The 15,403-nt window shown below is 29.6% G+C and overlaps 3 protein-coding genes and 1 pseudogene across 6 annotated transcripts; 3 read left to right on the top strand and 1 right to left on the bottom strand.

The window, feature by feature from the left end:
- Window positions 1–233: 233 nt before the first annotated feature.
- LOC122519576 lies at window positions 234–2,164 on the bottom strand. The gene is made up of 2 exons (XM_043639118.1): window positions 1,699–2,164; window positions 234–1,637 (listed from the first exon to the last, which is right to left on the bottom strand). Exons 1-2 carry the CDS (start codon window positions 1,987–1,989, stop codon window positions 345–347), a joined length of 1,584 nt encoding a protein of 527 aa, XP_043495053.1. The 5' UTR covers window positions 1,990–2,164; the 3' UTR covers window positions 234–344.
- A 1,127-nt stretch (window positions 2,165–3,291) lies between these two features.
- Window positions 3,292–8,598, top strand: LOC122519575 (ubiquitin carboxyl-terminal hydrolase 22). The gene is made up of 6 exons (XM_043639116.1): window positions 3,292–3,965; window positions 5,050–5,182; window positions 5,294–5,509; window positions 5,642–6,056; window positions 6,140–6,706; window positions 6,797–8,598. Exons 1-6 carry the CDS (start codon window positions 3,393–3,395, stop codon window positions 6,852–6,854), a joined length of 1,962 nt encoding a protein of 653 aa, XP_043495051.1. The 5' UTR covers window positions 3,292–3,392; the 3' UTR covers window positions 6,855–8,598.
- Window positions 8,599–8,781: 183 nt separating this feature from the next.
- Window positions 8,782–12,381, top strand: LOC122519574 (hexosaminidase D-like). Of its 4 annotated transcripts, XM_043639113.1 has the most exons (11): window positions 9,077–9,110; window positions 9,204–9,258; window positions 9,584–9,711; window positions 9,811–9,851; window positions 10,017–10,232; window positions 10,310–10,658; window positions 10,756–10,830; window positions 10,903–11,098; window positions 11,158–11,433; window positions 11,535–11,621; window positions 11,704–12,381. In XM_043639113.1, the coding sequence occupies exons 4-11, from the start codon at window positions 9,849–9,851 to the stop codon at window positions 11,876–11,878; spliced, it is 1,377 nt and encodes a 458-aa protein (XP_043495048.1). In that variant the 5' UTR covers window positions 9,077–9,110; window positions 9,204–9,258; window positions 9,584–9,711; window positions 9,811–9,848; the 3' UTR covers window positions 11,879–12,381. The 4 variants fall into 4 exon arrangements, with proteins under 4 accessions (XP_043495047.1, XP_043495048.1, XP_043495049.1 ...); XM_043639114.1 differs by lacking the exon at window positions 9,077–9,110 and having other exon boundaries at window positions 9,208–9,267; XM_043639112.1 differs by lacking the exons at window positions 9,584–9,711; window positions 9,811–9,851 and having other exon boundaries at window positions 8,782–9,110.
- A 962-nt stretch (window positions 12,382–13,343) lies between these two features.
- Window positions 13,344–15,192, top strand: LOC122519573 (annotated as a pseudogene).
- Window positions 15,193–15,403: the final 211 nt, after the last annotated feature.

Below are 15,403 nucleotides of genomic sequence, written 5' to 3'. Positions count from 1 at the left end.
ACAAATTTCGTTTTTATTAACAACAGTTAACTACAAAATTTTTTTCTTGTTATTTTTTTATTTCTATACGTTTTTAGAAAATTTTTTTATTCTTTTCTTATTAAAGAAAAAGAAGAATATATAATATATTGAATTATAAATAGAGAATGATAGATAATATATATAATGCTGGAACATATGTTTTAAACGTTTGATATTTGTTTTTTTGTAATGTTAAATTATCACACTTGATATTTATTGCAAGATTTCAAATATCTCTTTAATTTACATCTATTTTTTCTCTTGTCATAAAGATCCACACACATTCTCATAAATATACACAAGCACATGAAGTATGTAAAGCATTAACTTTCCATAAGGTCTTCAACGACAGAATGAACAGTATTTTCTAAATGCATGGATTGTGATTCATTGTTAGGACAAGAGATAGAAGATAATTCTATATGATTAAAATCTTTATTAATAGATGTATCTACTATTTTTTGTTCTTTTATAGGAGACGTCTTTAAATCGTTGGATTGATTAGTTTTGACATCAACATTAATCATGCATACATTTTGAGTTTTTTCGTTAAATTGTTTTTCTTTTTTTATATTAGCACACGAATGGTCACTTTCAATATGCAGGGTTAAATATTGTTTTGATACAAATTTTTGATGACACACATCACACGAAAAAGATCTTTTTCTAGCATGTGATCTAGTAATATGAAGTCTCAAACCTCTTTTTCTGGTGAAACATTTCTGACAATAATCGCATCGATGCAATTGATCATCATGGTGTACAATAGCACGATGCTCTAAGAGAAACAATTCGTCCTCAAAGTAGATTAAACAATCCATACACATAGTTCTAACTTCTTTAGAATGATTATTAAGCAAATGCGTTTTCAATTGACGTCTTAATGTAAACTTACTAATACAGAATTCGCAAGATATTTTAGTTTTACTTGGAAATACTTTTTTTTCAAAACATGCAACCTTCTGACGTTCTATCGCATTTAAAACATCTACCCAACGAAGTTCTTCATCAGTTTGGCAGGTATCCGTAAGTAATGAAAATACAGTGCCATACTTAACGCTGGTAGATGTATCTTCCAAAAATGTTTCTTTCGTTGAAACCTTCTTAGATGTAGATCTTTCATTTCCTTTGGTATCTAACAATTTAGATTTTATCGATAATTGATCATCTTCATTAGATTGTAATATTGGATCAAATTCTATATCGCTAACAGAACCATCTACTCTATCTATCGTTATGCCATAGCAATCATTATCCAATTGTTCTTTAGGAAAAATGTGACGCAGTGTATTGTCAGCTATATAAATTTGTTGAAAAAATTGAAATGATTGTTCTAATTTCTTCACGCAATCATAGCACATGTTTAATGGTAATGTATCTTCGTCGTCAATCTCTATCAATAATTTTAGTTTTGAAAGAAGACTCATTTCAGTGTTTCTTTTCTTTAATGTCATATTAACTACATTACTTCTTTTCGTAGCACATGTTCTACACCACTTTTCTTCAAGAATATTATTGTTTGTTGCATTTCCATTTTGCTCTTTAAACTGATAAACATGAGCACGATGTTTATTTGTTTTTGTTGTAATTTGATCAAATTTAGATTTATGTTCAGCCTAAAACAATTAAACAATATATTTCATTTATATTAATAAAAATATTAAAAAAAAGACTCACATAAGATAAATCATTAATTCTTCTTTTATAATGCCAATAAGGCTGGGGTATAGCATTTTCTTTCAGCGTTCCTTTGGCTAAATAAGAGTCACTTTTAAAATGATTACTACATACAAAAAATTTCATTGGTCTTAATGTTGAAAAATCGTGTTTGATTAAATATTCGTGACCACTGTTTATCAGCCATTTAGTGCATAAATCAATGTCGCTTACTGGTAATTCATGAAATATTTGTTCTTTTTCTCGGAGATCACGACAATTAATATAACTACACTTTGTAACTTCTTCCATTGTATAATATTTAAAATAATCTAACTTTACTGTGATTTAAATAAACTTAAATATGTTTATAATATTGTGAGTTAACATGTAAGAACACATGGAGCGCATAAAAACCAGAAATACAAACTTATTATAGGCCGCGCCACTCACAACATTTTTGTGGCCACCACACAAAAGTTTGGCGCTTCGGCGCTTTTACTGTCACGCCTCTGGCGACGGAATTGAATAAAAAAAAACCCTATGTACCTGAATAATCGTTGCTACTAGCTTTCTTCCTTCTCGACTACCGAAAGGACACGTGTTCCTCCCTTTTTTCCAAAGATTCTCGTTGAGTTTTGTGTTAGATTTATATAAGTCAATTTTGTTACATTTTTAATATAAATATTCATATAACATTGTTCACCTCGTTGATTTAATTATTTGAATATAGTTGAACACGCTATATTTTTAAATGCATTAATAGGCTTATTCATGACACTAAATGCGCAACTGTCACGTTGAAAGAGTGAATAATTACTACAATTTAAATTATTCACAAATAAAAGAATAGAATTTTAATGTTAATGTTTAATGTTTTAATTATAATGGTTTTGCCACTTTTTATGTAGGTAACTTAGTAAATTATTTAAGATTCTTAAATAAAAATAATAAAAAAAAAAGCATATAAATAATCAAAATAAATTAATGATATTCCGTGAAATAATTTCATTAAGAACAAATAATTGTAAAAAACAATCAACATTATTGTTTTTTGTAAGCGAGAACGCGATTGGTTAAATTGAAGCAGTGTGGTACAACCAATAACATCCCTAATACAAAGAAGAAAGTTACTAACGAAACTATCAATGGTAATAGACTATAGGGAGCTCCACGAGCGCGCCCTTGACAGTGATGTTTAGTAATATAAAATAATAGTAGTAGTGGGGATGAAAGAAGGCTTCATACCGGCACCGCCTGCACTGACCGGCTGGTGTCCCAGTGCACAGTTGTAAAGAAAACGCGGAGTAGAGAGGAAGAGAGTGTCGATTTGGAAAACTCACTGTATTCATTATTCTTAGTTTGACAATATTATTACAACGATTCTATCATAAAGTGTTGTTATTATCTGTCTTTTTGTTTTTTTCTTGAGCTTTCTCTCATTCTCTCCCCTATTTTTAATCTCTCTCTCATGCGCGCGTTATTTCTCTTCGAATCTCCCTTCGTGCCCTAGGGGGAGACATAAGCGCTGTGTATTAGTGATAGAAGACGACACGAGGCGACACGAGGCGCGGCGAGACGAAGCGAGACGAAGCGAGACGAGACGAGACGAGACGAGACAAGACGAGACAAGACGAGATAAGACGAAATAATTATTGTTAGATTAGGGTAAAATCCTCGAGATCTTTTATTTTCAAAAGCTCACGCGCTTTTCCATGTCAACGACACGCGCGCTTCTACCAAAGCCAGCGTGCTACCCCCCGCGCACAGGAGTCTCCTCCATCGTCCCCACCGTCGGCCCCACCGTCGGCGTCGGCGAACAAGCACTCCACGTCGGCGGCTCGGTCGCCACCGCCGCCGCCGTCGTCGTCGGCTCGCCGTCGTGCGCGTCGCGCCGGTGGGAGGCTTCTACATTAATTTCCTCTCGATCGACATTATCAGATTCTCTCGTAAAGAGAAGAAAGAAGAGAAGGGATAACACCAAAGATAAATTGTTTTACGAGCCAAGGATAACTCCTGTCAAAGACAACACCGGCGACGTCCTCGTACAACAACTAAGGGAGATATTCGACAAGAGGAGACAGGGGGGACAAGAAGAAGACAGGGGGGACAAGAAGGACGACGACGTCGAGGAGGCACACCAACCTCGCTCAAGCTGCAGGCTTGAGATGAGCGACCATGGCTGCATACACTTGAATAATTTCAAAGCAGCGAAGGGCATCCAGCCATACAAAGTGATACACTCCTATTTCGTGACCAGCTTATCTACCGAGGCACGCATGAGGAAGGTGCGAAAAGATTTTTTTTTCTTCAACTAAGTACACCATTCAACTTAAAAACTTTATTGCATTACATCTTTACCTTTATTCCTATCACGCGCGAGTCCTCCCAATTTGATCTATCTTTCTCTACCCCCTCTCCTTCTCTTTTTATACATATGTTTATATGGTTATATATATATGTGTGTGTGTGTATGTGTGCGCATTATACATGTCATCATCTATGCATAACACACGCGCTCTGTCGCTTTATCTTTATCTTTTTCTTCCCCTGGTTATTACGAGGTAGGTAGTTTTCCTTACCCCCTTTTTCCTACCATCGAATTTCTCTATGTTGTGAATTTTTATACGGTACTTTTGGAAATCATTAACATTTTTTTACAAACAAATTTAAGAAAAGAAAAGCATAATCCTTATTTCATTTATGCGACATCCTGTTTTCGTATTCTTATCTCTTGTTCTTGTTTTATCTATTTATCTTCTGTTTATCTTTAATCTTGTCCCTGCCTTTTGTTTTCTCCGAGTCATGGATTATGCAGATAATAGAAAGACCAATAACCTAACGTGAACATATGTTTTTTGTTGTTTTCGTGTAATGTATCACGTAGTATGTAGTACAGAACCACTTCATGTTTTCATTAGGTTATGTTCATTCATAATTTTCAGGGATGAACATGGATCTGTTTACTATTAACTTTGCAATAACATATAGTACAATATTTTAGGATTGTTGGTTGTAGAATTTTACTAAATATAAAGCATTAAAATAATTTTATTGCGTTTCATTGATATGCAACAGTGCTGCATATCGATGATTCGTATTAATTTTTTAGACGTTGTGTTGACCAAATACATGTTAGTGGTCAAATGCATTTTAAAGTCGCGCGAAATACAAATATAGAGAATGTTATTTGTTATTTTTATCTTCAACGAGAAGATAAAAAATATTTATCATGATTAAAATAATGCGATTTGAAATGTTTATATAAGAATATTATATTATTGTTATTTTTTTAAGTGGAACAATTCTTTTTACTACGGCTAATTTATTTTAATATTATTTGGATATATATTAATTAAATTTATTTTTCAGGCTGTAAGCTGCTTATGTCATACGTGTAATACTTACAAAGATCGTCTCCATTCTTGTCTCCATTGTATATTTTTTGGTTGCTATGTGAAAGGTCACATACAAGAGCATGCAAAAACGAAGAAACATTTTTTAGGTAATTTATATATATATGTATATATTTTTATAGAATTAATAATTTAATGATTTTTTTTATATTGTAATATAGCTAATTACTAATTATAGCATTTACAAATGTATGTTCCAGCTGTGGATTTATGTTATGGTAATATTTTGTGCTTCCAATGCGGCGATTACGTTTATGATAGAGAATTGTTATCTGTTGCTAAAGCGCAATGGAGCCAATTAGCAAAATCATTGAGCTTTGGAGAATTTTATCGTACTTGGGAACCTACTCAAATAGAGGCAGAGTTGCTGCGAAAACATCCACGGCGAAGGCGTGTTGTAGAAAATTCTACTATAGGTATTCATTCAGAGCTTTACTTATTAGAAATATTTAAAAAACTAAACATATATTTATGAGCTTGTTAAGATTAATTTGAAAGAAAAATCATATTATATAAAATATTAATAAAAAATATCTTTAACGTTTTAGGTCTAAGAGGACTTATAAACCTTGGCAGCACATGTTTCATGAACTGTATTGTGCAAGCATTAATACACACTCCATTATTACGAGACTACTTCCTGGCTGACCGTCATCACTGCCCACAACCCACTCGCTGCCTAGTCTGTGAAGTGTCCCACCTTTTTCAGGAATTTTATTCGGGTAGTAAAGCACCTCTAACGCTTCATAAACTGCTTCACTTAATCTGGACACATGCGAGGCATCTAGCAGGGTACGAACAGCAAGATGCGCACGAATTTTTTATCGCTACTTTAGATGTCTTGCATAGACACTGCGAGGCTGCACCAATTTTGGTGAAAGATAACCCCCATCACTGTAACTGCATTATCGATCAAATATTTACTGGTGGACTTCAGAGTGATGTTGTTTGTCAGGCTTGCAAGTACGATTTTTTTTTATCGTTATTAAAACTCATTAATATGCATTTAACGTATGTATTATTAACTATTTATTATTATATTTTAGTGGAGTTTCGACTACAATAGATCCTTTCTGGGACATATCCTTGGATTTAGGTCCCGCGGCTGGTGCATCAGGATCGGATAATTCTGGACCTCCTACCTCGTTATTAGATTGTTTAGAGAGATTTACGCGAGCAGAACATTTAGGCTCTAGTGCAAAAATAAAATGCAGCAATTGTCAAACTTATCAAGAAAGTACGAAACAATTAACAATGAAGCAATTACCGATCGTAGCTAGTTTTCATCTGAAACGGTTCGAGCACTCCAGCATTCAAGATAAAAAGATCTCTACGTTTATTTCATTTCCGGAACAATTAGACATGACTCCTTTCATGTCACACAGGCGTAATGGTAATAATAATAGCTCTATGATCGATGGCTTGCCAAAAAATGGTGAAGATATGACGTTCAGTGATAATCGATACTCACTGTTTGCTGTAATTAATCATGAAGGTTCTCTTGAGACAGGACATTATACAGCATTCATTAGACAACAAAGGGATCAATGGTTCAAATGCGATGACCATTTAATAACAAGAGCAAAATTAAAAGATGTTTTAACTAGTGAAGGGTGAGTTAATTAATAATCATAATCAAAATTATCCACATTATACGCATTATGATCAAGGAGAATTATAGAAACACTTTTTTTGTTTTTCAGGTATTTGCTTTTTTATCATAAACAAATTTTGGAATATGGACGAAATAGTAAGGTGTAAATGTTTAATTGTATAATTAATTTATTTATCACAATTAATGATGGGCGATAGACTTAAGTTCTTAAACGTATATTGAATTTCTTATTGTATTAACAGACACGCATTAATATGATGAAGTTTAAATATTGATTGATGTTAAAAATCAAGGTGCATACAAAATTCTATACATATTTAACTTAATTATGCATAAGACATGATGCCGTTTAAAATTGGAAATAATTTTAATAACATAATTATTGGTTTATATGTTAGCATGAAAAATTAATACAAAAATTGAAAAATCAAATGAAAAATGATGATTACAATGAAACTATTAAACTACAGGACATTGATTTATTAGTATAAATCTATTATTTGATGTCATATACGAAGCAAGCGCGTGTTTATACAATTTATTTAGTGTCAGTATATGATTTGCGTTTGATGAACTAAGCTGAGAGTGCCTCTGGCGATCACTTCCCTCGTTTGTGTCCTAAATAATAATGTAAGGATAGTTTTAAGATTAGCTCAATTTTTTTAAATGACAGATCACAATTTTTGTATGTCGCTGACTGTTGTTATATTTCTGAACTGACATGTCTATACATGAAATGCCAAGGATAGATGACAACGTACTTCGTTAGTGTACTATCATATTAAAAACTTAATCTATTTTAATTGATTTCAAACAATCTTTTTAGCCATTCAATTAAATACATTTTCCAGTTGTAAGATCAAAGATTTTTTTATTCGAGGTACGTTTGGATCAGCGATCCTTGGGATGAAACAATTTTGTACAAACGAAATAACGTATTGCGAGGAGAATAATTAAAAAGCGAATCTTTTTCGCTCGATTGTACATAATAAAAATAATTGTTTATCAAATTTTTTGTGGTTGCCCGTTGTACCTATATAAATATTTTTTTAACGTTGTGATCTAATCAAGTTATAAGATGCGTTTTTTTGTCATTCATCATGTAGGAATATGTTTCCTAAAGAAAAAAATGTAAGAAGAAAGTACTATTTTAATTAACGAATAGTAGTTTCAAAAAGGGAAGAAGAGGATTCTTTTTCTTGCTTTTTTTTCGTTTTTTTTTTTTTCTTTTTTTTGAAAGAAAAAAAAGATCCTAACCAAAGTGCCAAACGTTAGTTGCACTTTTAGTTCCCATTTGTATTTCAACATTTAAAACTAGCAATTTATGTTATTATACTTTACTCAAAACGGGTTTCCGTATTGTGTTCATTGACAGAGATATTACGTAGTATACATTGTCTATTAAATACAATTTTCTATACTCTGTGAACGAGAAAATTGATATCAAGGATAACATGTATTATTAATTATAAACGCGATATATGTAAATATGTAACGATCAATTTAAAAAGCTTTAAATACAGAATGATATGTAATTAACTATAACGTATGATTCTCTGTCAACAATTGTAAACCGAAGTGTTACTACATAAGTTTAATTTTATTCCAAAGTGCATGTAGATAACGTAAATGAGATTAAAAATATCTCGATTGATGATATTAATGATAAAATACAAAGAAAATAATAGTTGCAAGAGCTAGTGTCAGTTGACATTACCGATTAACCACAAGCATTGCCACAACTGCACAATATATCTACACATGTAACATTAGGAATATGACCAATGCTTCATGTTTTAAGAATTAACATCATACACCGCTGTTGTAACACTTCATATAAGGCTGAATTAATGGTATGATACAGAAATAAAAATTATATTTCATCGAAAACATATTTTTTTACTATTTTATAATATATTATACATTTATTATATTATATAATATATTTCTTTCTTTTTCTTCAATGCTTATGTTTTAAAAACCTTATAATACGTTTTTATAATGTAAATTATATATATTTATGTATATATATATCTGACAGAATTTTATTTTTTTATTTCAATCATAGTATATATATATCTGTGTTAACTTATATGGCTTGATCATTTTGCATTGTCTTTGGTATATAATGTAACGATTAATAATAATTTGTACTTAGCATACATTTAAATTGAAATGGCGCGAACTATCATATTGTAACGGGTATCGAGTTAATTATTGTAGGTGGAAAAAAGAAAGAATTGTAAAATAAAAGTGATATAAAAAAAACTATATAAGTGTACACATTATATGTTGTAAATGATGTGATTTTTAATTATATGTATAGATAGATTTTGAAAGCTATATTAATTAACGTTGTAGTGATGAAAAAAGATGGACGCCTTGACGTTTAGCTCGCACAGGTAAACAGTCGATCTCGTGTTATAGAAATTATTCATTTATTTCTTTTAAGATTTAAAATATCACGTTATGACAAGATATTAATTATTTTGTAGACTTGTTCACCTTGATTTGAAGGGCGCTCCTCCACGAGTTAGTTACTTCGAAAAGGTTTGTTAAGTAAGAAAACAATCGTTCTGTTTGTACACGCATCATGTGTATACATATATGTAAATATGTATATATTTATGTATATACAGGGTGTCCTAATTTTTTCGTTAAAATTTTATCACCATATTCTATAAGTAAAACAAGAACAAAATATTATATAAACTATGCTTTTAAATGCTTTATACTTGCATATTATTTTCGTTTCACATACTCCTCTTTTCAAAGAAATCACTATAATAACATATCCTCATTTTAACAAATAGAATATTAATGTAATTTCTTTTTTATATTGCATGAACAAACCTTAGTTTTCCTTCATTCTTAGATTTATAAAGGAAAGAAAGAAAGGAAAGAACAATTCTATGTAAGTTTGATGCGACAATGGAACGTGCGTCACGTACGAATGAATGAATAAATAGTAATGTGATTCCTTCTGAATTAAAAAAGAAAAAAGTTAAGTGAACTTTTGAAATATTTATTTATTTACAATTATTCATAATTTAATTTAGGTTGTAATCTAATTTTTAAGTTATGATTTTCTTTGTTTTTAAGATTCAACAAATGATTTTATCAACGAGGTTTTAGTTTAAATGGTACATTTAATTATTGTAATGAGATATTTTGTTTATATGTTTTATTAGATTAAATAAATTAGTATTTACTATTTATGGGTGTAATCACATATTTGAATATATGTTAATTTGTAATATAGCCTTGATAATATAACTTATAATTATTATTTGCATAACGTATTACAGTTATTTCCTTTGATAAGAACATGGGGTGCTACTGGATTACTGTTAGAATGGGAAGATACCTTCCCATACACTCGAGAGCTTACTCAAATAGGAAGCAACAGACCGATCAATTTGGCAAGCGGATATACACTTCTAGAGGGAAAGCAAATCTTACAGATAGCAGGAGATTGTGGTTTGGCAGTTGTACCATTGGTACAAACTTTTGGACATATGGAGGTAAGTAAATAATAAATGACGTTATAAGAATAGATAGGATATTATTCAAACTTATGTACATTTATGCGTTATTGCAGTTTGTACTGAAGCATGATGAATGGCGCTTTCTACGTGAAGTTGAACGCTTTCCAAGCTCTATATGTCCATCCAATCCGCTGACTATGACTTTGGTAACATCTTTAATTCGTCAAATAGTTAACTTTCATCCAGATATACAATACTTACACATAGGTGCTGATGAAGTCTGGCATCTTGGTCTTTGTCCTGTTTGTACCAAACGGGCTGCCACTAGTAAATATGGGAAACCATCTTTACTCTTGGAGCATGTTTTAGCTGTCGCACAATATATACAAGAGACATATCCTTATTTGAAGATAATTATGTGGGATGATATGTTGAGATCAATAGACTTGAAAGTGTTGAATGGTATTTGAATTAATTTTATCTATTAAATGATCGATTATTTTCTTTTTTTTTTTCTTCAATAAATGTTGGATTGAAATTATATCATTTTTGTTTGCAGAGTATTATTTAGGGAAATACGTTGAACCAATGATTTGGCACTACTGTTCTAGAGAAACTTTTTCTCTACCTCAAGGTATATAGTCTCTCGGATGATTTATTTATTCAAATTAAATGCAATAAAATAATAAATCGATGTTATTCATAGATATCTGGGATAAATACAGTACCATATTTCCACACATTTGGATAGCAACTGCATTTAAAGGTGCAACTGGGTCTTGTCGGCATATTCCGATAATTCGACATCATATAAGCAATCATGAGAAATGGCTGGAAGAATTAAGTATTAATGTAAATAAAGTTCAAGAATTTCGAGGCATAGCATTCACTGGATGGTCAAGGTAAATTTTTTCTAAATTATACGTAATAATAATTTCTTGAAGATAATTTTTCTACTTAGGTATGATCATTATGCTACAATGTGTGAGTTATTGCCTACAGCAATACCATCATTAGCACTGTGCTTAAAAGCATGGCTCTATGGTTACTCAGAACAATTACATGCGCAAGTTGCTAAGAGTCTAGGATATTCAGATCCTTCAGAGTTACAAACAATACCTCATCCACGACAAACAATACCAAATGAACTATCGTTTCCTGGGTGGGAAGTAGCAATTGGTATTGAGTGGTTCATAAATTACAGAACTAAATATCAAAATGTTTTAGTCAATGACCAGTACGTATATAAAAGTTTGTAGAATTTATTAGCATTGTTTGTTGTTTAATATATATATATATATATATATGTGCATCCTGTATGAATATAAATTTAAACAGAATATTAACTTGGATGAATCCATGGCAAATTGATAACAATTATACAAATCCTATGCAACTGGAGGGCTTAGTACCTGCATTCTCGGGGTAAGTATTACATTATTTCTTAACATAGCTTTGTTCAAACAAAATAGTCGCAATCTATAAAAGGTTTATATAATATATATAGTATGTTATTGGAACTATCATCCTTGGAGGGGTATTTAAGACTTCACATGGAAAATATCTTCTTTCCATTTATGATTAATGAGTGGATGGGCGCAAATCTTCAACCGATGAAAGTAAAGTTAACAGAGTTGAAGCAAATAACAGAAAATCAGCTTAAGATAAACACTCGCGCGTAAAATATATTTAGTATAATGTAGTATTCATTTATTTTTTACCTCAGAAAGTAATTTTGGATGCAACAAGTCATTCATAAACAATAGAGTTTAGAGTATAAGAAAGTATAAGGAAGAAGAATACAAATAAAAATTGTATAATGTGAAATATTCCTTTTAGATGTAATAAAATTAGAAAATAGACTTCAAATTATAATGTCACGCAAGTGGTATGCGATGTAATTTTATAAGAGGAAATAATTATTTTAATACTTCATTTGTGGAACATAAGTGAATCTATGAGAGCAACCGTATATCATTTGCTATCGTACTTTGTCATATCGTAAACTATGCTGTGATATTCGGCTATGAAAAGATAGTAAGTCGTTTTTCTCTTAGTTTACTTTCATTCTACCTCACCAAATGATGCATACATTATGAATGGTCAGTTCCCTCATATTATGGAATATTCGGCTAATTGTAAGAGAAAATCTCCTATGGAACTTATTAAACTAACTGAAATTGCATTTCATTACGCGTTTATCATATTTTCAAAAGATACTAATATTATTATACATATATATACATATTCAGAAATCTTAGATTTTATTTATGTTCAAAATTTGTATTCATTTATAACTATTGTTCATAAAATTATTATAATACACATATGATGCATGTAAATCTTATGTTTTTTTAATACTACAGGAAAAAATGAATTATTTCATTTAAATATATATATATATATATATAATAGATCTTTTTTTTTTCTGTAAGGCAACAAAAAATAAAATAATATAACATTAAATCAGAAAATTGAAATGAAGATAATAAATACTGATAATGCTTGTTTCTGTGATAACATAACATTAATATTCGTACAAGCGAAATAACAAAGGAAATATTTTCTAGTTAGAAAAATAAGTAGAGTGACATTTGTTTTTTGAAATATAATAACATCTGTGGCCATATTGTATTTGTTATGAAAAGATTTGTTAAGTAATTACTATATATATTGAAGTTTCACATAATTATGCAAAAAATTATAAAAAATATGTAATTTAACATTCCTGGAAAACATTATGTTTTCACATTGTTAGTTAAAATGTATTGTCAAATAATATAAAATCATGTCACAGCTCCAGGACCACGATGAACAAGAAGCTCTTAAACAGGATGAATTTTTTAAACAAACATTAATTAGTGTGAAACCTTTTATATTAAATCTAACATGTGCGGAAGATGCTCAATTATGTAAAACTTGGCTCGATAAACTGAATCTTTCTTCTTTTCAACGCAGTCTTAGAAATGAATATCTAATTGAATTATGTCAGCAATTGAAAAGAGGTCATGTAGGAGGTATATTTAGTGAACCTCCTCCTTTAGGTCCTCTCTTACCATTAAATAAATCATATCGCATGGTAATTTTATATTCATATGTTCATATAAGCATAATTTATAAATTAATAATTAACGTATAACGTGGCTGTTCAAATTTTATTAAAAATATAATTGTTATTTTTTCTTAATTAAATAACGATATGATTTAGGTTTATATTAATTCATCTTTGAGTGATCTGTCAGAATTTAGTACAACTTCATATCACAAGCAGGAGCGAACTAATGAACATAAAATACATTTGCAAAATACTACATTAAGAATACACGATACAAATTCTACAAGTACAAGTCAATGTTCACATATATTTAAACCATCATCAGATCAATTTGATGACGATAACATAGGAGATAGAAATCAGTTTAGAACACATAGCCATGATACAGATTCACTGACTGCTACCATTAAAGAATTACGAATGGAAAATAAATATTTGCATAAAGAATTATTAGAATATCAAGAAATGAATGAAAGTTTGCATTCTAATATAAAACAACTAACTTCTGAGATTATCGTATTGAAAGCTAAGTGAGTGTAAATGTAAGCTTTGTTTTTTACATTCAAAAACCAAAATATAAGTTTACTTATAACAATATATTAATGTAAGAAGAATACAACATTGATTTATTTAACTAGATTATCAGAGATGCAAAAAATAAAAAATGTTTTAGAATCTACTCATAAAGAAAATGTTCAACAGTATAAAAATAAAGTTACCGAACAGTTTTCTAAACTAAAATTTCAGTTGCACGAATCTGAATGTAAAAATGAAAGTTTAAATAACAATTTACTTACAATGTCACAAGAATTGGATAAAATTATTCACGATAAGGTAAGAAATTAAATACGCTGAATATAGAAAAATAAGATTTTTAATAGCTTTTCCTAAGGAAGAAGAGATTAATGCAATAAAGAAGCAATGTATAGATAAATTAGAATCTATGCACCAGCAATATGAAGTTTTTTTAAAAGTAAAAGATTTAGAAATAAATACACAGACAGATTCAATTCGTCAGAAGGATTTGGAATTATTGAAGAAAGATGAAGAAGGAAATAAGAGAATCGAATTATTGACAAATAAAATAAAAGAGATGGAAATAAAGCTTGAAGTAGAAACAAAAGATGTAATTGTTTAAAATTTCTAAATTCTATCATTTTACATTTTTTTTTATCAAATGATATAAATGTATACTTTCAGGAAAATAAATTACGAGCCATGTTAACAGATCAAAATGCAATAATGAGACAGGAGTTTGATAAAATGAGAAGTGAAATAGAACTAGTATCTCAAAATCAAAATGAGAATTTAGTTTCTAAAACAATAATGTTGAAAAAGACTATATTAAAGCTTAAAAAATCTAAAGACAAGCTTGTATATGATTATGAAACAAAAATTAATCATATCCTTAAGGTTTAATTATAGCATTTATTATTAATTATTATCTATCTTATAGTTTAGTTTTATTTAAAATTTATTTTTTTTTCGCAATACAGAACAAAGATATGGAAATTAAGTCGTTATGCATACAATTTCAAGGACAGAAGACTGATTTATACATATCCTTATGTTCAGAAAAGCAACGTGAATTAAATGCTCTGGTCAATTCATTAGAAGAAAAATATAAATTGCTTTTTGCAGCAGCTGATGAGACAGCTGAAAACCAACGTCAGAATTATCTTAAGGTAGAATTATTCAATTTATGTTTTATTTATCTACAATTTTATAATCTATTTCATTTCTTATTTTAAAATATCTAAAAATCTTCTCATATACATATTTGGAAAATTTTCAGAAAATAAATATATTAGAGAATGAACTGTGTCAATTGAAAAAAAACATTCGTAATAATGACTAATGAATATAATGGTAACGTATTGTTATTACTATTTTTAGTGTTCTTGTAATAAAGTCATATATATTAATAAATGGATGTAAGTATATAAGTAATTACATTATTATTTTAATTTAAATTTATTGTTTTATTTATCAACTTTTCTGAATAAAAACCTAAATAAATATATATGAATTATTTACACAAATCCACATAAATAATACAAATACATTATCTATTCATTGGAAATTATTTGAATTTTAGCGCCTTTTATGAAAGATGTATCAGTAATAAGCTTAACAAGTAAATATCGTTAAT

The sequence above is a fragment of the Polistes fuscatus genome, unplaced genomic scaffold, assembly GCF_010416935.1.
Source record: "Polistes fuscatus isolate 324 unplaced genomic scaffold, CU_Pfus_HIC Scaffold3, whole genome shotgun sequence".
NCBI classification, from domain to species: domain Eukaryota; kingdom Metazoa; phylum Arthropoda; class Insecta; order Hymenoptera; family Vespidae; genus Polistes; species Polistes fuscatus.
Note: the sequence above shows the minus strand (reverse complement) of the source record. Positions and strands in the feature narration are given on the sequence as shown.